General features: G+C 29.6%; 1 protein-coding gene across 1 annotated transcript in view; it reads right to left on the minus strand.

Annotated features, from left to right (window-relative positions):
- Positions 1-19,826, minus strand: part of LOC111629233 — a 78,615-nt gene extending 58,789 nt beyond the window's left edge. Inside the window, exons 1-3 of the mRNA XM_023373111.1 lie at positions 19,491-19,826; positions 10,426-10,875; positions 10,257-10,330 (exon numbers count right to left, since the gene is read on the minus strand). Of these exons, the coding sequence (XP_023228879.1) occupies positions 10,257-10,330; positions 10,426-10,875; positions 19,491-19,826 (860 nt within the window). The remainder of the gene's footprint in view (positions 1-10,256; positions 10,331-10,425; positions 10,876-19,490) is intronic.
- Between the last annotated feature and the right edge of the window lie 6,777 nt (positions 19,827-26,603).

The following is a 26,603-nucleotide window of genomic DNA, read 5'->3' on the forward strand; positions in this document are numbered from 1 at the left end:
AATCAAACATAAGTAATTTTATTTTACTAGATTAGCCAATTTCAAATAAAATTTTTAAAGTTATTTTCTTTTTCGATTAAAATTTCTCTCTCTACATTTGTAATTCAGTAGGTAAAATGTTATCAAGTACAGTACTTCTTTCGTCACAAAATGGATTTCTGTTGATTTGACTTGATAACCGTTAAAAATTTCGGATGACGTTATGGAAGGAATGATTACAGGCAAAAAGAAACGAGGGAGAAATGAAAATTAAAATGGTAGATGATTTAAAAGAGGATAGTTATAAGGAGCTAAAGAAGAGCGCAGGATAAATTATCAATAGCATTGAGAAAGAGGTGGTGCTCACGGGTCCTGTATAACTAGCATAAAACTAATTAGCTAATTATTGTAATTTACAGAAAACAATTTCGCAAAAAGTATCTTAAATTTCTAAAACACGGAATGTTCATTAAACCTATCCTTCCAATCCTCAACTCTTTTTTCCCTCAAAATATTCGTCAAACCTTTCGCAGTCAATTTTGTCAAATGTCTTCACAAGATCTAAAAAACACAGCAACATTATCTTTACTTTTCCAATGTGTCGTTTTCGTATGGTTCTCAGCACTCCTATTCTCTAGTGCCTCTTTGCTTTCTGAACCCAAACTATCCTTTCCTTATTGAACGCGTTCAGTTTTCTATAGAGGCATTTCTCTAATATTCTTAAAAGGATTTTAATTATAATCTTCATAGTAGGATGAAATCCTACAATAAAGATTATAATGGAGATTTCTGCACTTTTTATCTATTTATTTTCATATTCTATATAGATTAAACAGCTAATCAGTATAAATTTTATTATTAAATAATTTTGATACAGAAACGAATGTAATAATTCAAATATATGTACTGTATATATAACCAGTTTTTCTTAAAATATATATAAATATTCTGAGAATAATTGATTTTTTCATTGAATTATTAGCATTATATAATTTCAATGATATTGCTCGATCATTATGTTTTGTAGATTCTGAGTTAAATTCTGAAGTTATGCAAAATTTAATTTAGCAAATCACTTATACTATAAATTTATCTTATTACTTTAAAATGAAGTAAATAAGTCAAACTGTTTTTATTTTAATAATTGTGTGATTCGAAGGAAATAATTTAATAATTCAATAATTTTATTATATGCTAATACGATGACGAGAGGATCGAATCAAAGGTCGAGTAGAGAACAAAATAACCAATTGGGAAAAACCCACACACATCCTATTTCTCCCGATTTCTTAATAGATAAGACCGATCGAATATCTCTCCAATTTAACAATTATTACTAAAGTTGTATCCCAAACGCTGACCTTAGTCACTACCGGCAACATAAACAACACCCGGACGCAAATCAAATTTACTTGTTAGACAGGATTGCATCAGAACTTTCCCCGATAGTTTCCCCTTCGGGACGTGTATAAAAAGAGGTCGCACCCGCATTTCGGAGCGATCGTCATAAGGAAGCCTCCAGGCCGGTAACTCTATTCGGAACTCTCTCCTCTACCATATCGCAGGACCGCTGGGAGCGATCGCCATAAGGAAACATCCGGTCACGGACCACCGCGGACTAACAATAGACTAGCATAGAAGAGCTCCAGCCGCACATAACTACTGTACATAGCCGGATTCGCCTCCATCTAGACGCCTCCATCCATCCTTAGAAGAATCTAACTATCTTGGAAGGGTCAACTCTGAGGTATTTATTAGAGATATGTGAACTCTCTTTTTGCCTAGATTTAACAGATCCGCGTATCGGGTTGCCTACGAAATGTCTGTCGCGCAGGTTATATTTTTGTAGCTTATAGCGCATATAATCCCATATTTAGCCATAACTGTGCAATTTTATGTATCTTAGTTTTAAGTTTGATATTAAATTTGTTGTTTTGTTGAAACCTGTCTATTATTCGGAAAACCTATCGACTTACTCACCTCCCTCCCACTCTATCTAAAAGCCCTCCTAACTTGACAAATAGAACGAGTTGCCGGTAAACGGAATAAAAAGAGTTCGCAAGTCTGTGCCCCCTCGGTTCTCACAATTTTATCAATAGTGCATTAATTAAAGCACTATTGAAGCAAACATAAAGACATTATTTTTATCATATCACAAGTGATTACAAAATAGAAAATTTTTAAACTTCAATAATTTCATGCATATTTGATTCAGTGAAATAAATAAATAAAAGAAAAAACGAATTTGCACATTGAAAAGTTATGATTAGTTTTAGAATTTGCTAACAATCTTTAAGTAAATATTTGTGTAAATCTGTTAGATTTTTATATGAATTAAATATTATTTGTTTACGAATTTACACAATTTAAGTACACATTTTCTATTTTATTACACTCAAACCTTGAAGTAAAAAAATTAATTAAATATAATTTTAATTAAAGTAAATATTAAAAAATAAATAAAGTACAAATAAATATTATTTTAATAAAATTACAAAGAAGGTAAACATATTGATTAATATTAATATTATTCTGAATTATAAAAGAAAAATAAATAAAGAGAAATTTAAACTTTCTTTTTCACTTCTATGCATAATTTTATATTAAAAATTTAAAATTATATTAGAAATTTATATGCTTACATTTAATACATTCAAATAGTCGGCAGTAATCACCTCGCGTCAACCTCCCATTATAGTGTCATACCGAAGATTATAGCGTCAACCTCCCATTGTGGAGATCAGAAATCGAATACAAGCGACCAAAAATCTCAGGAATTTTCGGTGGTGTTATGTTTGGGATACCGGCGCTGAGGTGCTTGGCGCCTTATGCAAGAATTTATATGGCGTCCTAGAATTACGATATTACAATATTCAGCTTTAATTGGTTATTTGTAACTATAATTAAAGATAGGTATCACTTAAATAAACAAAACGTAAACAAAAAAAAAACAGCTTGGTGAAAATTAAATTCTTTCTCTGCGTCCGAGATATCTTGTCATTACGCCCTTGAGGTCAATTTCCATTTTTCTCTTGGCATATCGCTCAAGTGTTGCATTGCCAGCCTTCATTTTCGAGCTAACTTTCAACATTTATTAACCATATGTATACGAGAAAATTCAAATAATATATAGTTTTAATAAATAAAAGTTTAAGTATATATAATTAACAAAATTTAATGTAAAGGTAAACCTGTTTAAATATTGAACATTACAAAAGTTAAAATTTTAAACAAAACAGTTTTTTATTACTTACTGGACTGTTTTAACACAGGGAAAGTATGGCGTTCTGGCTAAAAATGACCAACCCCAGATTTTTACATTTTTCAACTTAGGACACCTTGAAACGACAAATGCAAAAAAAAATGTAATTTCTGTATGTATTGACGTTAGTGTGTGTGGGGCACGATTTTGTTTACCCTGTTTGAAGCTTAAATAACTCCTGTGCTTTTTGTCGAAAAATTCTGAAATTTTGAAAGAAGATTTGTTCATTAGGGAGATTGATGCTTTTAAATTTTGGTGGTTAAAGCTCGAAAGGGTGGGAGACAACGAGAGCCATGTTTATCTCCAGTAGAGTCAAACTTAATTACGATTTTACTCGTTATTAGCATTTAAAACATTTTATAAAATTCGTCCCTACCCTCAAAATTAAGCTTTTTGCTATTTTGTAATAGTTAAAAATATATAAATATTTTAAAATAAAATATGATAACAGATGGCGCTAGCAAAATTTTAAATGTGGCTTGGAAAGTTGAGCAACTTGTTGCTGGTTTATTTTTATTTTATCTTCTTTATTAGATACAAACTATGTTTTCACTATTTTCTATATGTTGAAAAAGTTTTGTCGAAATGTCTCTTGTTTAGCATTTTATATGGATGCATAAAATTGTACAAAAATTGTAGCTAAACAGAAATCTTGTCGTAAAAATAAATAAGTTAACTAATAAAATTATTTTTTTAAACTAATAACATGTAAATTTAAAAGCAATTTACGATGTTAAATTTATTTTCGTTATGAAATGTAAATATATGAAAAACTGTTTGTTTACTTAATATTAATGAATAAATTGATAAGTTTTTGCTTGGGTATTATCATAAAATTAAGGAAAATATTCTAATGTGATTGTAAAATTTTTTAAAATGTTATTCGATTAATTAACGTCAGAAAGACAAAATTTTTATATTTATTTGATGAATGTGTGAAAACTAAGCGTATACAAAAGAAAAATCAATGAAAAAACATATAAAGAGTTGCATTGAAAATTATTGACGTCGTTTTGCTAATTTGTGATAAAATTACTATTAACAGTAAAATTAATTTAGAAGAGTTGAAATACTTTAATGAATAAAATCATAAAATTTCTTTTCACATTTTTGTGCAAATACGTTTGAAAAAGTGTCACCAACTTTTGTCTTTTTAGAGTTAATATATTGGTGATGGATTTTTAAACTGTACTGTACAAATGAGCATATCGCTAAAATTTTTATAATTGATAATCACGTAAACTAATTTTTCCGATCTGAAAATTTTCAATAATAATTTAATATGATTTATCGTCAAGAATCGCTTATTCATATGATGTAATTTCAAAACATTGGAGGATGAAGGTTTTCAGAATAATCAAATTAAAAACTTACTGTGATTTTAAGCCTGGCAGTTATCGAGTAGATAAAATCATCACTGAACGCTGGTAGTTAGTTAGTAGTGGGTCGCACCTCGCCAAAAGTAGTTTTCTGGGTTTTCTTCACGTTTTTAACACCTAAGTAAGGCCAGTTTCCTTTAAAAAAGTCCTCCAGGGAAGCATCTGCCTTCGGCATATCGCCCAAGTGCTTCATTGCCGTGTACAGAAACATTGAGATTTTAATACATATGTATTTTGATAAATCAATAATTATTTTTATGGCAAGTAAATTATGAAAGGCCGGACAATTTCAACTATCTTTAATTATCCCTAATAATAATAATAATAATAATTTACATTTTTTATGACAGTTAATTCGAATATCTACGCCATACTGTATACATAAAATACTTAACTTATTCGTCACAACACTATTTCCATTATGAAAACAGCAAAACAAATACGGCAGAACCGGAAATCGATGAATCGTCACGAACAAGAGAGAGAAGTGAAGGGGAATGACCCGAGGGAAAGCGACAATAGGGAGCTGTGGGAGAGGAGTGCGAAGATAGGAGGATTGACTTGAGCGAAGCGAGTAGGGCTTGATCCGAACATAGAGAAAGGAGAAGATGGTAAACTACTGTAAGGTCTGTGGTGTACCAAAGGCTCGTGACAGCGGCACTAACGAGAAGAGAAAGAAGCGTTCAAGACGCTTTTGCGCTTGCGCGAAAAATGAGTAAAATTGTAGTCTTTTTCCTCTTAAAGCATTTTTGAACGAATAAACATAATTATCACATTAATATTGTTGCCTGCCCGCGAATTGTGCAAGTAATTTAGATGAAGTGCAAAGAATAAAAAAAACCTTGTAGCACAACATTGTTTATAATATCGGAATTTTCATATTTAAATATTTTACATATGTGTATAGTTTACTTACTATATGATTTTCTAATTTTAAACCTGTTTCTGTACATTTATATTTAATAATATATATATATTATTAAATATAAATGTACAGAAACAGGTTTAAAATTAGAAAATCATATAGTAAGTAAACTATACACATATGTAAAATATTTAAATATGAAAATTCCGATATTATAAACAATGTTGTGCTACAAGGTTTTTTTTATTCTTTGCACTTCATCTAAATTACTTGCACAATTCGCGGGCAGGCAACAATATTAATGTGATAATTATGTTTATTCGTTCAAAAATGCTTTAAGAGGAAAAAGACTACAATTTTACTCATTTTTCGCGCAAGCGCAAAAGCGTCTTGAACGCTTCTTTCTCTTCTCGTTAGTGGCGCTGTCACGAGCCTTTGGTACACCACAGACCTTACAGTAGTTTACCATCTTCTCCTTTCTCTATGTTCGGATCAAGCCCTACTCGCTTCGCTCAAGTCAATCCTCCTATCTTCGCACTCCTCTCCCACAGCTCCCTATTGTCGCTTTCCCTCGGGTCATTCCCCTTCACTTCTCTCTCTTGTTCGTGACGATTCATCGATTTCCGGTTCTGCCGTATTTGTTTTGCTGTTTTCATAATGGAAATAGTGTTGTGACGAATAAGTTAAGTATTTTATGTATACAGTATGGCGTAGATATTCGAATTAACTGTCATAAAAAATGTAAATTATTATTATTATTATTATTAGGGATAATTAAAGATAGTTGAAATTGTCCGGCCTTTCATAATTTACTTGCCATAAAAATAATTATTGATTTATCAAAATACATATGTATTAAAATCTCAATGTTTCTGTACACGGCAATGAAGCACTTGGGCGATATGCCGAAGGCAGATGCTTCCCTGGAGGACTTTTTTAAAGGAAACTGGCCTTACTTAGGTGTTAAAAACGTGAAGAAAACCCAGAAAACTACTTTTGGCGAGGTGCGACCCACTACTAACTAACTACCAGCGTTCAGTGATGATTTTATCTACTCGATAACTGCCAGGCTTAAAATCACAGTAAGTTTTTAATTTGATTATTCTGAAAACCTTCATCCTCCAATGTTTTGAAATTACATCATATGAATAAGCGATTCTTGACGATAAATCATATTAAATTATTATTGAAAATTTTCAGATCGGAAAAATTAGTTTACGTGATTATCAATTATAAAAATTTTAGCGATATGCTCATTTGTACAGTACAGTTTAAAAATCCATCACCAATATATTAACTCTAAAAAGACAAAAGTTGGTGACACTTTTTCAAACGTATTTGCACAAAAATGTGAAAAGAAATTTTATGATTTTATTCATTAAAGTATTTCAACTCTTCTAAATTAATTTTACTGTTAATAGTAATTTTATCACAAATTAGCAAAACGACGTCAATAATTTTCAATGCAACTCTTTATATGTTTTTTCATTGATTTTTCTTTTGTATACGCTTAGTTTTCACACATTCATCAAATAAATATAAAAATTTTGTCTTTCTGACGTTAATTAATCGAATAACATTTTAAAAAATTTTACAATCACATTAGAATATTTTCCTTAATTTTATGATAATACCCAAGCAAAAACTTATCAATTTATTCATTAATATTAAGTAAACAAACAGTTTTTCATATATTTACATTTCATAACGAAAATAAATTTAACATCGTAAATTGCTTTTAAATTTACATGTTATTAGTTTAAAAAAATAATTTTATTAGTTAACTTATTTATTTTTACGACAAGATTTCTGTTTAGCTACAATTTTTGTACAATTTTATGCATCCATATAAAATGCTAAACAAGAGACATTTCGACAAAACTTTTTCAACATATAGAAAATAGTGAAAACATAGTTTGTATCTAATAAAGAAGATAAAATAAAAATAAACCAGCAACAAGTTGCTCAACTTTCCAAGCCACATTTAAAATTTTGCTAGCGCCATCTGTTATCATATTTTATTTTAAAATATTTATATATTTTTAACTATTACAAAATAGCAAAAAGCTTAATTTTGAGGGTAGGGACGAATTTTATAAAATGTTTTAAATGCTAATNTTTTAATCTTACTTATAGATTCTTTTTATTTATAGAAATTTAAACTTTAACGTCCTTTCCGCCTAAGATTTTTCTTACGTAACATCAGTTCCATTTTGTTCAAAATTTATCCGATCGTTCAATAAATTTTTATTGTTTAACGTTTTGTATAAAGTTCTTACAATGTCAGAGATAAACTCCCTGAACGATGTTTATCTTGTGTTATTTTTCTTGACATAAAACAAGATAAAGAAAATAGAGTAACAAACAGAAACTTTGTTGTGTTCTAATGTCTGTGTCAGTTATATTATAAGAGATGACTTCTTTGAATTTCGATCTTTCTTTGTTATTTTATATTTTTAAGAGGCAAATATTTAAATTTAATTTATTCTTATTTAATATTAATTATTTAAAAGTTAAAAACACGATATAAATTTTTTAATCTAAAGTGTTATTCGCACCCATCATTAGAATACCGCTTTATTTTTTATTACTAATGCAGTTGCGTAGCGTGGGTGTCAGCCGCCCGGGGCAAAAGAAAATTTCGCCGTCCCCTTATTTAAGTATCTCAATTTAAAAGACTAAAATTCAGTTCCGTCACAGAATAAATAATGAAAAATTCCGTGCTAGTGTTGCCACCTTTTTAAAATCGCTGACCTGGACGGCAGGTGAGGTTTGTTCGAACAGAAGTTCCTGACGCATGCGTAATGTCATTTTGCAATGCGAAGAATAACGTGCAGTTCATGCCGGTTCTAAATAAGTTACAGTTAGCGACTAAGGAGGCTTGGGTAGGAGTAACCTAGATGACTTAGCTCTATTGGATATTGGAGGTGTATATGACTACGAATGAATCTTAGAAGCAAAAAAAAAAATAGGTCGACAGGTTGCGCACAATATCACCAGGTAAAGTTAATAGTTCACCCGGAAGGTGAGTCGATTCCCGGACTTCCGGTTGGTAACACTATTCCGTGCTCATTTCAATCGGTCCGAATCGTAGGTGCGACGAAAATATCAAATGAAATGGTTCAAATTTTTACAAGATATTATTATTATTTATTGTGAAATTTTGCCGTCCCCTAAAAAGCGTCGCCCCCACTACGTACGAAACTGTACTAATGCTAATCGTATGTACTTCGTTCATAACTTACAGTGGATACGCTTGCCTAAAACCTTTATTTTCTCGTATTATTATGTTTTTAAGAATACACTTTGGGATCAATATTTTTTCCTCAGTATCACAACATAGTTATATAAACGTATATGTTAAATTTACACAAGTTTTAAAAGTAACATATCTTAGATTTAACAGCGTGTTCATCTAAATCCTATTCAATTAATACGAAAAATTTCTTTTAAAACTCCAAATTCCAAAACTGGTAGCCATACCTCTGAAACGTTCCCAACGCGTAATTTATTAAAAAAAAAAAAAACTAATCTTACACTTCATATATTTTTATATACATACAATGTTACATTTTTATACGGCACCCTATATAAAAATAATTTTTCGTGAAGACCGCATAAATACTGCAGAGCGATAATCTTCGCTCGGAGTACATAAAAAATGACCCAAGAACCATGTAACCACGACCCATAGTTTCCGAGAAAATTGCGAAAGAAAAAGTATGACGTCACACCCGGGACACGGAAAATAAGCCTTACTGGAAACATGAATATCAATACTGGCATATGATATTATGCTTACGTAGGAAGATGCTCAAAATGACCACAGCGCATATCGAAGCATGCATCGCACAGTGTAGAATGACTACATATAATCTAGCATCAAATTAAACACAGCAATAAGACGAGCAACCAAGTCGCTTTCTGTAGTCTTCAACAGTCGCAACACCCATGTGTGGTTAGTCCAATTCTCATACAATCTGCCCGCAGATACCACGTCCGCCGGTCTGTAAATGTGTGGGCCGGCATACTGGGCAATCATATTATTTGGCCATATGTTTTGAATCAACGACTCGCGGAACATTCATACTCAGCCCACCAGTGCCGAGTGGATAAAACCACTAAATACTGGTAGTTGGTCGTGGTGGGTTCGCGCCTTACTAGCACGTTGACCATGTGCAGTTTTCCAGGTTTTCTTCATGTTAATAACGCCTAAATAGGGGACAATTTTCCTTAACACACCTCCCGAGAGGCATTTCGTTCTCGACAGATCGTCCATGTGTCGCGTTGCCTTAACCAAATAAACGTAAACATTCATACTTTGTATTTATTCGTGATGTACTAACTGATTTCCTCGATTACTTACTCTTGTCGGCAATACGTGTCCTATGGTTTCAGCATGATGGAGTACCGGCACATTTCTGCTATCCTTTACGTAATCAGTTTAATATGGAATACCCAAGTTGCTGGATTGGACGTGAGGATCCAGTTGTGTGGCCGCTACGATCGCCAGATCTGACACCTTTGGGTTTCTTCCTATGGGACTATCTGAAGGAATTGGTATATCGAAGCCCAGTTATTACAAAAGGGCGGTGCTCAAAATAGGAAAAAATAAATCGCTTACATTTTTGTTGTTCTATCCCCCAGAACTATTCCAACTGGTCTCAAATTACTACAGAAGAAATTTGAACTTGTTATATAAATTATTTAGAGGTAGCTCAATGACCACAAAGTTTATAAAAAGAGCAATTTAAGACAAATGAAAACATACAAGACCTGTTTTGGTAAGCCAGACTTGTTTCCCTTTTTGGACAATTGCAGACAAATTAAATAGTCGGGGAGACTCTACAACATTCAAAAACTTGATGGATTACAAACCAAAATACTAGTAAAAATTTTCAAACATCGCAGTTTACAAAATTTGAAATTTTCAGTACTACATTCAATGCAACTTTTTGGTAGAGGCAGAGAGTATCTCTTTTTTGCTGTCTGGTTAATCTGCTTCCAACTGCTCTCTCACTAGTTACTCTGTCTCCCTTACAGCTTGCATCTTCTTCAGTATCTCCGCTGCTGCTTGAGGATATCAGTTCTGCTATTTCTTCCCCACTTCTCTTCAAGTCTTCCATTCCACGTTTTCTGTTAATCATCTGTTCCTGTCTTCGTGCTGATCGTTTCTCCTTCGCAGCTAATTTTGCATTCACACCTACCATTGACCCTTTAGGTCCTTTCTCACGCTGGGCTAACAAGAACTCATGATCCTCTAGAATTTTGATCATTTCGACTGCTCTAAGATGAGAAATGCCAAAAAATTCATCTAGTTTACTAACAAATTCAGCCTCATTTGTTTGCTGTGTTACAGATTGTCGCCCCTTGTTTTTCTTTAGCAAACGCTATTTTTTCAAATGTAAGTTCTAGTTTAGTTATGCAGTTTCTTAGATCTATCATTGGGATTCTTGCCATTTCATAAAATATTGACAGCTTTTCGACTGTAATAGCTGACCACTGTCTGATAGTTTGTTTCAGTTGAAGATGATGTAAAGATAACGTAAGGATTGCAACTTGTTGTCAGTTAAATGTTTTAAAAAAACTACATTTAATAAATTTTATACATTATACATTTAATAAATTTTATACATTATACATTTAATAAATTTTATACATTATATTAATAAATATTTTAAAAAAACTACATTTTGAAGTTTGTTTTCTTAAAGAAAAATCTGCAGTAGGTAAAAATGGAAACAATTATTTGTTACCAAAAGGATTACCAAAAAGACATAAAGGAAAAAAATAGTACCTAAAACAAGGTACTTTAAAATTCAAAATGAAAAGTTTGACATTTCATTTCTTAAAATTTAGTAAAATGATTTTTATTTTCACTTTTTGCTTTACTTTATTGATATATTGAAATACATAAAACAAGTTAAACAATACATATTAAATAAATTATCAACTAAATAAGCCACATGAGGTATTAAGATCACTAAGCATTCGAGTTTTTGGATCTTGTTAATATTTGAATTCGAAAAAAGTACTATTCGCCCATCTCTTGTTAAAATAATTAACTTCCGATTTACAATTAAAGTTTAATATGATAAAATCGATCCATAAACATAATTATTTTTCGTAATCTACATATAATTTTATGAATTTCAGAACGATTAAATTAACGATTAAATCACAAATGATAACCTTTAAGAAAGCAATTTCTTTGTTTTTTTTATAATGTTTAATTACAAAATAAAAATTCAAGCAACGAGTTGCTTAACTTTCCTGGCCACATTTAAAACTGCGTGTACCGCTATACGTTATAATATTTTGGTAAAATACTTTTTACATTTTTAATTACTATAAAATGGCAATAAGCTTAATTTAAGATTACAGATGAGTTTTAAAAAAAGGAAAAATGTAAATGCTAATAATGAGTAAAATAATCATTAAGTCTGATTTTACTCGAGATATGACACAGGACTACCCATTCCGTCGACTTTAACCACCAGCATTTAATAGCATCAATCTCCCTAATACACAAATCTCTGTACAAAACATCATAAATTTTCGACAAACAGCACAGGAGTTATTAAGCTTTAAAAAAAGGGTAAACAAAATTTGCCTCACAAACACACACCCATGCACCAACGACAAAAATACATACAGAAAAAACTCTCGATGTTTCAAGGTCCCCTGAGTCCAAAAATGTAAAAATTCTTGGGAGCCATGTTTTGACAGAACGCCAACTTTCCCTCTGTTATATAAGTCAATGACAGAGACGGAAATGTAAAAATGGAATTAATAAATAGAACATTGCATTCCTTAAAAAAACATAAATAATATAGTTATAGTAATTCAATTTCTAACTTCTTAGCAGACTCTACTCGATAGTTACTGTTTGAGATTTTACAAATAAATTAAGTTCAATTAAATTTTAGTTAGCTCACATGACAGACTAAAATAAAATATTTTAAATTAATATTAAAATAATTTAAAATAGTTTAATTGAAATCAAAGAATATGTGATAGTTTATTTTTGCAATATTCTTTTCAAACACCCTGTATAAATACTGTAAATGAGAAACTATAATTATAACACGTTTTAAATAACTTTAATAAAACTATAAACAACAATCAACTATAATTATGAATAATTACGTCTAATAACGGAGTGTACACTTAAAAATTGTGAAATTTTATACGGAAGATTTACAAACCTTCCATTACGGAAGATTTTTATTTCATGTTTGTAAAAGATTTACAAACATGAAATAAAAATCCTGTTAAAATTGATTGCAATAAAATAAGTTTCAAATATCAAATATTCAAGGAAGAAAATTAATATATATGTGCATGTATAATAATTGTAACATTCTGTTCAGTTACAATTATTGACTGATAAGAAAATAAAATAATAGATACTTAAATAATTATTTTAAAAAATATTTCAATTATAAAATAGATTCATTTTAAACATATCTAAAATATTACCTTATTATATAACGTTTCTATTAGCTAGAAGCTTGGAAAAAACTTAAAACTTTGAAAAAAGTTAAAGTAGTAAGTTATTCCTTTCTATAATTATATTTGCCACAAGTACTGTCTATACATTGAAACGCTTTCTTTTTCAAAAACTTTTATAGAAGATTGAAGAAACAAACAAGATATTTTTCAATTATTTTCGAATTTTTAAAAACTTTTCTTTTCTACTTATTGATTCTAGGTATTTATCAGTTCTATTTAGTCATTTCTAACTGCAAAAAAATTAGTAAAATTAAACCCTTCATTAGTAAAATGTACAGTATATACAGTAGGCCTATACATTTAATAATTAGAGCATATCATTTTAAAGATTGCATCTTTTGTTCTCTGAAAGTAATGTTGACTCTCACAACGGTAGGAGAAAATTTTAAAATCGTTGATTTCGATATTCTTTCATTACAACAGATAGTAAGTTATTTATGTATTTAATTAAATAATTACAATAAGGTAATTCCTGGTAACGAATAAACTGTATAAGTGTATTATAATGTGGATAAGGGGCGCTGAATTTCTATCTTTCTTTTCTCTGTAAATTTCAAGTACGTTTGATAATTTCATTACATCAATTCTAATATCCAAAGGTTTCAAAAGACGATGACTTTATTCGATTAAAGTCACCGAAGTCGGAAACCTTTGGAATTAAATAATTTAAATTTAACGCATTATTGTATAAGACTATAAGTAAACATTATATATAAATTATTAAAGGTGTCTCGCGGTCCACAAATAATAGTATTTCTAATGATTTCAAAGAGTATAGAGTCTTATGAATTTGGAATCTCCTCCGAAATAGCGCTTTTGATTTGAGTTGGACTAAAATAATCAAATATTTAATATGATTTTAATGTTTAACATTTTTGTTTTTCTTCTGGAAAACGCTTGGCATATCTGTTAGTATATAAATAAATAATGAAATGTATGATTTCAATTATTAATATATAACAAATTTTTTTATTGAAATATTATTAAATAAGTAGCTGTACTCGGCCACTCTTTGCTGCGGCTCAAAATGTATCTATTATAAATGTATAACCTCCCCGCGGGAGGGAATTTCGAAAAATCTCTTCTTAGTGTAATTCTCTTGACGTATTTTATTAAAATGCAACCAAAAACGCAAAAAACCGCATCTAAAATAGTATAATAAAAGACGAGTTCTTCATGGTAAGCCTTAATTTTGTCCCTCTCCCCGAGGGGGGAATTTCGACATCTACATAATATAAAAACACGCGCTTATTCGAATGCAACGATGTGACAAAATTTCAAAGTAATCGGTTAAGAACTTCCGGAGATTTAAGATTTTGAACAAACGAACATTTACATTTTTATTTATATAAATAATGAAATTTATTGGTTCACTACAATTACAGTTAATGTTATTATTATTAATTACGAGGAATTCGACCCATTATCTTCTGTAGTAATCCAACTTCCCGCTTGCTTTACTCACTTTTTCCATATATAGACTACTCATAATAAAAATTTCAATGTGCAAGATGTATTTCGAAATGCCATTCCAGACTCAATTTAATTGGAAAAATAGTTTTTGATCAAATCATATTTTAAAATATCTTTCCTTTTAGGTTTTCTCCATAAAAATCGAGCATAGAAGAACCTTAATTATAAACAAATTTATTTATTTCCTTTTGTTGTGGTCACGTGATTCAAATTATATTGTGTCCTTTTCCTCAGAAAAGGACAGAGCATAGATCACGTTTGTGATTGTGAAAAGGACGACAAAGAAGACTACATGAATATCTGTTACATGAATGAATGCTATCTGTGTTATCAAAAATACAGTTTTTAATATTTTGTATTTTTTACTATTTGTTTAAATATATATATATATATTCCGTCCTGANGTCCGGCCTTTCATAATTTACTTGCCATAAAAATAATTATTGATTTATCAAAATACATATGTATTAAAATCTCAATGTTTCTGTACACGGCAATGAAGCACTTGGGCGATATGCCGAAGGCAGATGCTTCCCTGGAGGACTTTTTTAAAGGAAACTGGCCTTACTTAGGTGTTAAAAACGTGAAGAAAACCCAGAAAACTACTTTTGGCGAGGTGCGACCCACTACTAACTAACTACCAGCGTTCAGTGATGATTTTATCTACTCGATAACTGCCAGGCTTAAAATCACAGTAAGTTTTTAATTTGATTATTCTGAAAACCTTCATCCTCCAATGTTTTGAAATTACATCATATGAATAAGCGATTCTTGACGATAAATCATATTAAATTATTATTGAAAATTTTCAGATCGGAAAAATTAGTTTACGTGATTATCAATTATAAAAATTTTAGCGATATGCTCATTTGTACAGTACAGTTTAAAAATCCATCACCAATATATTAACTCTAAAAAGACAAAAGTTGGTGACACTTTTTCAAACGTATTTGCACAAAAATGTGAAAAGAAATTTTATGATTTTATTCATTAAAGTATTTCAACTCTTCTAAATTAATTTTACTGTTAATAGTAATTTTATCACAAATTAGCAAAACGACGTCAATAATTTTCAATGCAACTCTTTATATGTTTTTTCATTGATTTTTCTTTTGTATACGCTTAGTTTTCACACATTCATCAAATAAATATAAAAATTTTGTCTTTCTGACGTTAATTAATCGAATAACATTTTAAAAAATTTTACAATCACATTAGAATATTTTCCTTAATTTTATGATAATACCCAAGCAAAAACTTATCAATTTATTCATTAATATTAAGTAAACAAACAGTTTTTCATATATTTACATTTCATAACGAAAATAAATTTAACATCGTAAATTGCTTTTAAATTTACATGTTATTAGTTTAAAAAAATAATTTTATTAGTTAACTTATTTATTTTTACGACAAGATTTCTGTTTAGCTACAATTTTTGTACAATTTTATGCATCCATATAAAATGCTAAACAAGAGACATTTCGACAAAACTTTTTCAACATATAGAAAATAGTGAAAACATAGTTTCTATCTAATAAAGAAGATAAAATAAAAATAAACCAGCAACAAGTTGCTCAACTTTCCAAGCCACATTTAAAATTTTGCTAGCGCCATCTGTTATCATATTTTATTTTAAAATATTTATATATTTTTAACTATTACAAAATAGCAAAAAGCTTAATTTTGAGGGTAGGGACGAATTTTATAAAATGTTTTAAATGCTAATAACGAGTAAAATCGTAATTAAGTTTGACTCTACTGGAGATAAACATGGCTCTCGTTGTCTCCCACCCTTTCGAGCTTTAACCACCAAAATTTAAAAGCATCAATCTCCCTAATGAACAAATCTTCTTTCAAAATTTCAGAATTTTTCGACAAAAAGCACAGGAGTTATTTAAGCTTCAAACAGGGTAAACAAAATCGTGCCCCACACACACTAACGTCAATACATACAGAAATTACATTTTTTTTTGCATTTGTCGTTTCAAGGTGTCCTAAGTTGAAAAATGTAAAAATCTGGGGTTGGTCATTTTTAGCCAGAACGCCATACTTTCCCTGTGTTAAAACAGTCCAGTAAGTAATAAAAAACTGTTTTGTTTAAAATTTTAACTTTTGTAATGTTCAATATTTAAACAGGTTTACCTTTACATTAAATTTTGTTAATTATATATACTTAAACTTTTATTTATTAAAACTATATATTATTTGAATTTTCTCGTATACATATGGTTAATAAATGTTGAAAGTTAGCTCGAAAATGAAGGCTGGCAATGCAACACTTGAGCGATATGCCAAGAGAAAAATGGAAATTGACCTCAAGGGCGTAATGACAAGATATCTCGGACGCAGAGAAAGAATTTAATTTTCACCAAGCTGTTTTTTTTTTGTTTACGTTTTGTTTATTTAAGTGATACCTATCTTTAATTATAGTTACAAATAACCAATTAAAGCTGAATATTGTAATATCGTAATTCTAGGACGCCATATAAATTCTTGCATAAGGCGCCAAGCACCTCAGCGCCGGTATCCCAAACATAACACCACCGAAAATTCCTGAGATTTTTGGTCGCTTGTATTCGATTTCTGATCTCCACAATGGGAGGTTGACGCTATAATCTTCGGTATGACACTATAATGGGAGGTTGACGCGAGGTGATTACTGCCGACTATTTGAATGTATTAAATGTAAGCATATAAATTTCTAATATAATTTTAAATTTTTAATATAAAATTATGCATAGAAGTGAAAAAGAAAGTTTAAATTTCTCTTTATTTATTTTTCTTTTATAATTCAGAATAATATTAATATTAATCAATATGTTTACCTTCTTTGTAATTTTATTAAAATAATATTTATTTGTACTTTATTTATTTTTTAATATTTACTTTAATTAAAATTATATTTAATTAATTTTTTTACTTCAAGGTTTGAGTGTAATAAAATAGAAAATGTGTACTTAAATTGTGTAAATTCGTAAACAAATAATATTTAATTCATATAAAAATCTAACAGATTTACACAAATATTTACTTAAAGATTGTTAGCAAATTCTAAAACTAATCATAACTTTTCAATGTGCAAATTCGTTTTTTCTTTTATTTATTTATTTCACTGAATCAAATATGCATGAAATTATTGAAGTTTAAAAATTTTCTATTTTGTAATCACTTGTGATATGATAAAAATAATGTCTTTATGTTTGCTTCAATAGTGCTTTAATTAATGCACTATTGATAAAATTGTGAGAACCGAGGGGGCACAGACTTGCGAACTCTTTTTATTCCGTTTACCGGCAACTCGTTCTATTTGTCAAGTTAGGAGGGCTTTTAGATAGAGTGGGAGGGAGGTGAGTAAGTCGATAGGTTTTCCGAATAATAGACAGGTTTCAACAAAACAACAAATTTAATATCAAACTTAAAACTAAGATACATAAAATTGCACAGTTATGGCTAAATATGGGATTATATGCGCTATAAGCTACAAAAATATAACCTGCGCGACAGACATTTCGTAGGCAACCCGATACGCGGATCTGTTAAATCTAGGCAAAAAGAGAGTTCACATATCTCTAATAAATACCTCAGAGTTGACCCTTCCAAGATAGTTAGATTCTTCTAAGGATGGATGGAGGCGTCTAGATGGAGGCGAATCCGGCTATGTACAGTAGTTATGGGCGGCTGGAGCTCTTCTATGCTAGTCTATTGTTAGTCCGCGGTGGTCCGTGACCGGATGTTTCCTTATGGCGATCGCTCCCAGCGGTCCTGCGATATGGTAGAGGAGAGAGTTCCGAATAGAGTTACCGGCCTGGAGGCTTCCTTATGACGATCGCTCCGAAATGCGGGTGCGACCTCTTTTTATACACGTCCCGAAGGGGAAACTATCGGGGAAAGTTCTGATGCAATCCTGTCTAACAAGTAAATTTGATTTGCGTCCGGGTGTTGTTTATGTTAATTGTCAGAAATCGAACGTTTCGACAAATTTAATACCTCTTGTTATCCGGTATTGTTACTCATAAAACTGATAACATCTGTCAAACATACTAAATTAATTGCCGGTAGTGACTAAGGTCAGTGTTTGGGATACAACCTTAGTAATAATTGTTAAATTGGAGAGATATTCGATCGGTCTTATCTATTAAGAAATCGGGAGAAATAGGATGTGTGTGGGTTTTTCCCAATTGGTTATTTTGTTCTCTACTCGACCTTTGATTCGATCCTCTCGTCATCGTATTAGCATATAATAAAATTATTGAATTATTAAATTATTTCCTTCGAATCACACAATTATTAAAATAAAAACAGTTTGACTTATTTACTTCATTTTAAAGTAATAAGATAAATTTATAGTATAAGTGATTTGCTAAATTAAATTTTGCATAACTTCAGAATTTAATTCAGAATCTACAAAACATAATGATCGAGCAATATCATTGAAATTATATAATGCTAATAATTCAATGAAAAAATCAATTATTCTCAGAATATTTATATATATTTTAAGAAAAACTGGTTATATATACAGTACATATATTTGAATTATTACATTCGTTTCTGTATCAAAATTATTTAATAATAAAATTTATACTGATTAGCTGTTTAATCTATATAGAATATGAAAATNTCTGAAGGAATTGGTATATCGAAGCCCAGTTATTACAAAAGGGCGGTGCTCAAAATAGGAAAAAATAAATCGCTTACATTTTTGTTGTTCTATCCCCCAGAACTATTCCAACTGGTCTCAAATTACTACAGAAGAAATTTGAACTTGTTATATAAATTATTTAGAGGTAGCTCAATGACCACAAAGTTTATAAAAAGAGCAATTTAAGACAAATGAAAACATACAAGACCTGTTTTGGTAAGCCAGACTTGTTTCCCTTTTTGGACAATTGCAGACAAATTAAATAGTCGGGGAGACTCTACAACATTCAAAAACTTGATGGATTACAAACCAAAATACTAGTAAAAATTTTCAAACATCGCAGTTTACAAAATTTGAAATTTTCAGTACTACATTCAATGCAACTTTTTGGTAGAGGCAGAGAGTATCTCTTTTTTGCTGTCTGGTTAATCTGCTTCCAACTGCTCTCTCACTAGTTACTCTGTCTCCCTTACAGCTTGCATCTTCTTCAGTATCTCCGCTGCTGCTTGAGGATATCAGTTCTGCTATTTCTTCCCCACTTCTCTTCAAGTCTTCCATTCCACGTTTTCTGTTAATCATCTGTTCCTGTCTTCGTGCTGATCGTTTCTCCTTCGCAGCTAATTTTGCATTCACACCTACCATTGACCCTTTAGGTCCTTTCTCACGCTGGGCTAACAAGAACTCATGATCCTCTAGAATTTTGATCATTTCGACTGCTCTAAGATGAGAAATGCCAAAAAATTCATCTAGTTTACTAACAAATTCAGCCTCATTTGTTTGCTGTGTTACAGATTGTCGCCCCTTGTTTTTCTTTAGCAAACGCTATTTTTTCAAATGTAAGTTCTAGTTTAGTTATGCAGTTTCTTAGATCTATCATTGGGATTCTTGCCATTTCATAAAATATTGACAGCTTTTCGACTGTAATAGCTGACCACTGTCTGATAGTTTGTTTCAGTTGAAGATGATGTAAAGATAACGTAAGGATTGCAACTTGTTGTCAGTTAAATGTTTTAAAAAAACTACATTTAATAAATTTTATACATTATACATTTAATAAATTTTATACATTATACATTTAATAAATTTTATACATTATACATTTAATAAATTTTATACATTATATTAATAAATATTTTAAAAAAACTACATTTTGAAGTTTGTTTTCTTAAAGAAAAATCTGCAGTAGGTAAAAATGGAAACAATTATTTGTTACCAAAAGGATTACCAAAAAGACATAAAGGAAAAAAATAGTACCTAAAACAAGGTACTTTAAAATTCAAAATGAAAAGTTTGACATTTCATTTCTTAAAATTTAGTAAAATGATTTTTATTTTCACTTTTTGCTTTACTTTATTGATATATTGAAATACATAAAACAAGTTAAACAATACATATTAAATAAATTATCAACTAAATAAGCCACATGAGGTATTAAGATCACTAAGCATTCGAGTTTTTGGATCTTGTTAATATTTGAATTCGAAAAAAGTACTATTCGCCCATCTCTTGTTAAAATAATTAACTTCCGATTTACAATTAAAGTTTAATATGATAAAATCGATCCATAAACATAATTATTTTTCGTAATCTACATATAATTTTATGAATTTCAGAACGATTAAATTAACGATTAAATCACAAATGATAACCTTTAAAAAAGCAATTTCTTTGTTTTTTTTATAATGTTTAATTACAAAATAAAAATTCAAGCAACGAGTTGCTTAACTTTCCTGGCCACATTTAAAACTGCGTGTACCGCTATACGTTATAATATTTTGGTAAAATACTTTTTACATTTTTAATTACTATAAAATGGCAATAAGCTTAATTTAAGATTACAGATGAGTTTTAAAAAAAGGAAAAATGTAAATGCTAATAATGAGTAAAATAATCATTAAGTCTGATTTTACTCGAGATATGACACAGGACTACCCATTCCGTCGACTTTAACCACCAGCATTTAATAGCATCAATCTCCCTAATACACAAATCTCTGTACAAAACATCATAAATTTTCGACAAACAGCACAGGAGTTATTAAGCTTTAAAAAAAGGGTAAACAAAATTTGCCTCACAAACACACACCCATGCACCAACGACAAAAATACATACAGAAAAAACTCTCGATGTTTCAAGGTCCCCTGAGTCCAAAAATGTAAAAATTCTTGGGAGCCATGTTTTGACAGAACGCCAACTTTCCCTCTGTTATATAAGTCAATGACAGAGACGGAAATGTAAAAATGGAATTAATAAATAGAACATTGCATTCCTTAAAAAAACATAAATAATATAGTTATAGTAATTCAATTTCTAACTTCTTAGCAGACTCTACTCGATAGTTACTGTTTGAGATTTTACAAATAAATTAAGTTCAATTAAATTTTAGTTAGCTCACATGACAGACTAAAATAAAATATTTTAAATTAATATTAAAATAATTTAAAATAGTTTAATTGAAATCAAAGAATATGTGATAGTTTATTTTTGCAATATTCTTTTCAAACACCCTGTATAAATACTGTAAATGAGAAACTATAATTATAACACGTTTTAAATAACTTTAATAAAACTATAAACAACAATCAACTATAATTATGAATAATTACGTCTAATAACGGAGTGTACACTTAAAAATTGTGAAATTTTATACGGAAGATTTACAAACCTTCCATTACGGAAGATTTTTATTTCATGTTTGTAAAAGATTTACAAACATGAAATAAAAATCCTGTTAAAATTGATTGCAATAAAATAAGTTTCAAATATCAAATATTCAAGGAAGAAAATTAATATATATGTGCATGTATAATAATTGTAACATTCTGTTCAGTTACAATTATTGACTGATAAGAAAATAAAATAATAGATACTTAAATAATTATTTTAAAAAATATTTCAATTATAAAATAGATTCATTTTAAACATATCTAAAATATTACCTTATTATATAACGTTTCTATTAGCTAGAAGCTTGGAAAAAACTTAAAACTTTGAAAAAAGTTAAAGTAGTAAGTTATTCCTTTCTATAATTATATTTGCCACAAGTACTGTCTATACATTGAAACGCTTTCTTTTTCAAAAACTTTTATAGAAGATTGAAGAAACAAACAAGATATTTTTCAATTATTTTCGAATTTTTAAAAACTTTTCTTTTCTACTTATTGATTCTAGGTATTTATCAGTTCTATTTAGTCATTTCTAACTGCAAAAAAATTAGTAAAATTAAACCCTTCATTAGTAAAATGTACAGTATATACAGTAGGCCTATACATTTAATAATTAGAGCATATCATTTTAAAGATTGCATCTTTTGTTCTCTGAAAGTAATGTTGACTCTCACAACGGTAGGAGAAAATTTTAAAATCGTTGATTTCGATATTCTTTCATTACAACAGATAGTAAGTTATTTATGTATTTAATTAAATAATTACAATAAGGTAATTCCTGGTAACGAATAAACTGTATAAGTGTATTATAATGTGGATAAGGGGCGCTGAATTTCTATCTTTCTTTTCTCTGTAAATTTCAAGTACGTTTGATAATTTCATTACATCAATTCTAATATCCAAAGGTTTCAAAAGACGATGACTTTATTCGATTAAAGTCACCGAAGTCGGAAACCTTTGGAATTAAATAATTTAAATTTAACGCATTATTGTATAAGACTATAAGTAAACATTATATATAAATTATTAAAGGTGTCTCGCGGTCCACAAATAATAGTATTTCTAATGATTTCAAAGAGTATAGAGTCTTATGAATTTGGAATCTCCTCCGAAATAGCGCTTTTGATTTGAGTTGGACTAAAATAATCAAATATTTAATATGATTTTAATGTTTAACATTTTTGTTTTTCTTCTGGAAAACGCTTGGCATATCTGTTAGTATATAAATAAATAATGAAATGTATGATTTCAATTATTAATATATAACAAATTTTTTTATTGAAATATTATTAAATAAGTAGCTGTACTCGGCCACTCTTTGCTGCGGCTCAAAATGTATCTATTATAAATGTATAACCTCCCCGCGGGAGGGAATTTCGAAAAATCTCTTCTTAGTGTAATTCTCTTGACGTATTTTATTAAAATGCAACCAAAAACGCAAAAAACCGCATCTAAAATAGTATAATAAAAGACGAGTTCTTCATGGTAAGCCTTAATTTTGTCCCTCTCCCCGAGGGGGGAATTTCGACATCTACATAATATAAAAACACGCGCTTATTCGAATGCAACGATGTGACAAAATTTCAAAGTAATCGGTTAAGAACTTCCGGAGATTTAAGATTTTGAACAAACGAACATTTACATTTTTATTTATATAAATAATGAAATTTATTGGTTCACTACAATTACAGTTAATGTTATTATTATTAATTACGAGGAATTCGACCCATTATCTTCTGTAGTAATCCAACTTCCCGCTTGCTTTACTCACTTTTTCCATATATAGACTACTCATAATAAAAATTTCAATGTGCAAGATGTATTTCGAAATGCCATTCCAGACTCAATTTAATTGGAAAAATAGTTTTTGATCAAATCATATTTTAAAATATCTTTCCTTTTAGGTTTTCTCCATAAAAATCGAGCATAGAAGAACCTTAATTATAAACAAATTTATTTATTTCCTTTTGTTGTGGTCACGTGATTCAAATTATATTGTGTCCTTTTCCTCAGAAAAGGACAGAGCATAGATCACGTTTGTGATTGTGAAAAGGACGACAAAGAAGACTACATGAATATCTGTTACATGAATGAATGCTATCTGTGTTATCAAAAATACAGTTTTTAATATTTTGTATTTTTTACTATTTGTTTAAATATACAGTAAATTTAACTGCCACAGATTTTGGAAATAGCAGATCTAAATTTAAGATAAATAAAAAAAAAAACAGCAAGTTAAACTTTTCATTTTAGAAAAAACTCTTTGGTAGTAGGTCAGTAAAAACAAATTCCTGTGATTGTGAAAAGGACGACAAAGAAAACTACAGTACATTTATTTTTATAAGTCTTTAATATTTTACATTTTTATNAAACAACAATCAACTATAATTATGAATAATTACGTCTAATAACGGAGTGTACACTTAAAAATTGTGAAATTTTATACGGAAGATTTACAAACCTTTGTTAGAACGAAACTGGAAATCGTGTTGTACGAGGATAACTGTATAGTTGATTATTGCTAAAAAGTTCAAATCAGCTAATTTGGGAATTGAAGTTTTTAATAATTATGCAATTAATTCCTAATTAGCATATTAATAATGACAACTTGTACTTTAATAATTTATTAAATATGTATGAATTTTATTGAAAAAAAAATTGATTACATTTGAAAAATAATTTTCGATTATACATAAAATATTTAAATTTGTAATTAGAGAAATATGTTTGTTGTCCTGTATTTATTTCTGGAGTATTTAAAGTTTGAAAATAATAATTTGAAAAAGCAGTTTAAATTACTTTGTGAAAAGAATAATCTTATCATAGATGAGTTAGTTCTGTTACATTATAAAGTCTTAATTTATCATTGTTACTGTAAAATCGCTGGAAATACGTTGAAAAATATGAATAATTAGTAAAGTATGACTCAAACTAGATCAAGTACATGAACATACAAAGACTAAACTTCAAATAAATTTCGTTTATGGTCTTTGCACGTAAAGCGAAATCTTTGTAATATTTGTTGTCTTTAATATGGTTTTTTAATGTTATAAAAATAAAAATATCTCATTAAATTATTTGAATGAATCATGCAATTATGACAAATAATAAATTTGTTTTAATTATTATAAAATGGCAAAAGGCTTAATTTTGATGGTAGGAATGAAATAAAAAAAAAGTGTAAATGCTAATAACGAGCAAAATTTGCATTAAGTTCGATCCCACTCCGGATATGACATGTGACTCTCTATATCTCCACCCTTTCACGTTTAACCACCAAAATTTAATAGCATAAATTTCCCTAATTCACTAACTTCCCTCTAAAATTTTAGAAATTTTTGACAAAGGCACATGAGTTACTAAACTTCAAAAAGGGTGAATAATATCTTGCCTTCCCAAACACATGTAGGCCTACACACACAACATACAAACTAACCTAACAACAATGCCTTTTAATTAAAATTTTGTAAAATTTGAATTTTAGACACTAGAAAAAACAATCAACCCGTGATCTCACTACAATTTATTTGCGACAAAAATATTATAAAGGGAAGTAATGATTTAGAAAACATTATTTAAATTAAACAAAACAGAACAGTCAATTCTTCATAATACACATTCTCAAATTTGAAAGAATAGACCTATTTAGACTGACAAAAAAGGCCTATTTCTAAAATTCACTAATAGAATTTTCGCATCCAAAAATAGTAGGCCTATATTTCGTTGCCCAAATGAAGTAGCAGTAGCAAATTAATCACTCAATATTGTAACTTATTTCAAGATAGAATACTGTGTGTGATCGGTTAACGAACATAATCCGTTCCAAGACTTTGTTCGTTATCCGAATTGTTCGTTAACCGATTATCGATTTACCATAGGTTTTTATGGGAATTTGATTAATTCGTTCCGGAGACTCCAAAAAAAAATATGCTCTNAGTTCGTTATCCGAATTGTTCGTTATCCGATTATCGATTTACCATAGGTTTTTATGGGAATTTGATTAATTCGTTCCGGAGACTCCAAAAAAATATATGCTCTTTTTACTACGTTTATTTATATGTAATAGTAAATATATATATGCAGTCTTGCATTTTTATTAGTCAAGTTTTTTCCGTTTGTGGGTGTTAAAGAATCTGTCCAATGTCGATTGCTTTTCTCTGTTCTTCAGAAGTTTTGGGAAGTAATTAATAGTATTGTAATTGTAGAGATCACCAACCCCATTAGCCTTATTATTCTGGTTCGGATGTCACTTGGACGATCGTTGTTCTGACATCCCTGGACTTCTTTTGTCGTTAGATCAGTTTCAGGTTACATTATGAGATCGAAAATGCTCTTTATTTCTCAGATGTGATTTTTATTACTCCATTAACAGCTTGAGACTTCTTGATATATCTTCCATAGCTAAGATTGTGCCTACTGTAGACCTGTTCGAGCCATACTGTCTAGCAACATCAGACATCTTGTGCCCACTTTCTACCCTGGCTATTATCTCTTACTCGGTTTCTACGGTGAGCACAGTTCTTGACACTCCTCTTTTAGGCATCATAATATCATCAGTTTCTTTTTTAAATAAAAGTTCAGAAAAGCTCTTACAAAAATTCAGAGAACAATAATAAACTAGTCCACAAAAAATTATTTAAATGCAAGGCCCGGATGAAATTCGAAATTTGGTATTAAAACGTTAACAAATATCCGATGGGACAGTTAAACTTTCACCTTTCGCAAATAAACCCCGACGCAAAACTTAACGAGTGCCCGTCCGACAGTCTCGCGAATACTATAAAAATTATTTGTCAGAAATGTAAAACTATGAAGATTA

The sequence above is a fragment of the Centruroides sculpturatus genome, unplaced genomic scaffold (genome assembly GCF_000671375.1).
Source record: "Centruroides sculpturatus isolate CEXI.00-Female unplaced genomic scaffold, Cexi_2.0 scaffold429, whole genome shotgun sequence".
Lineage (NCBI taxonomy): Eukaryota > Metazoa > Arthropoda > Arachnida > Scorpiones > Buthidae > Centruroides > Centruroides sculpturatus.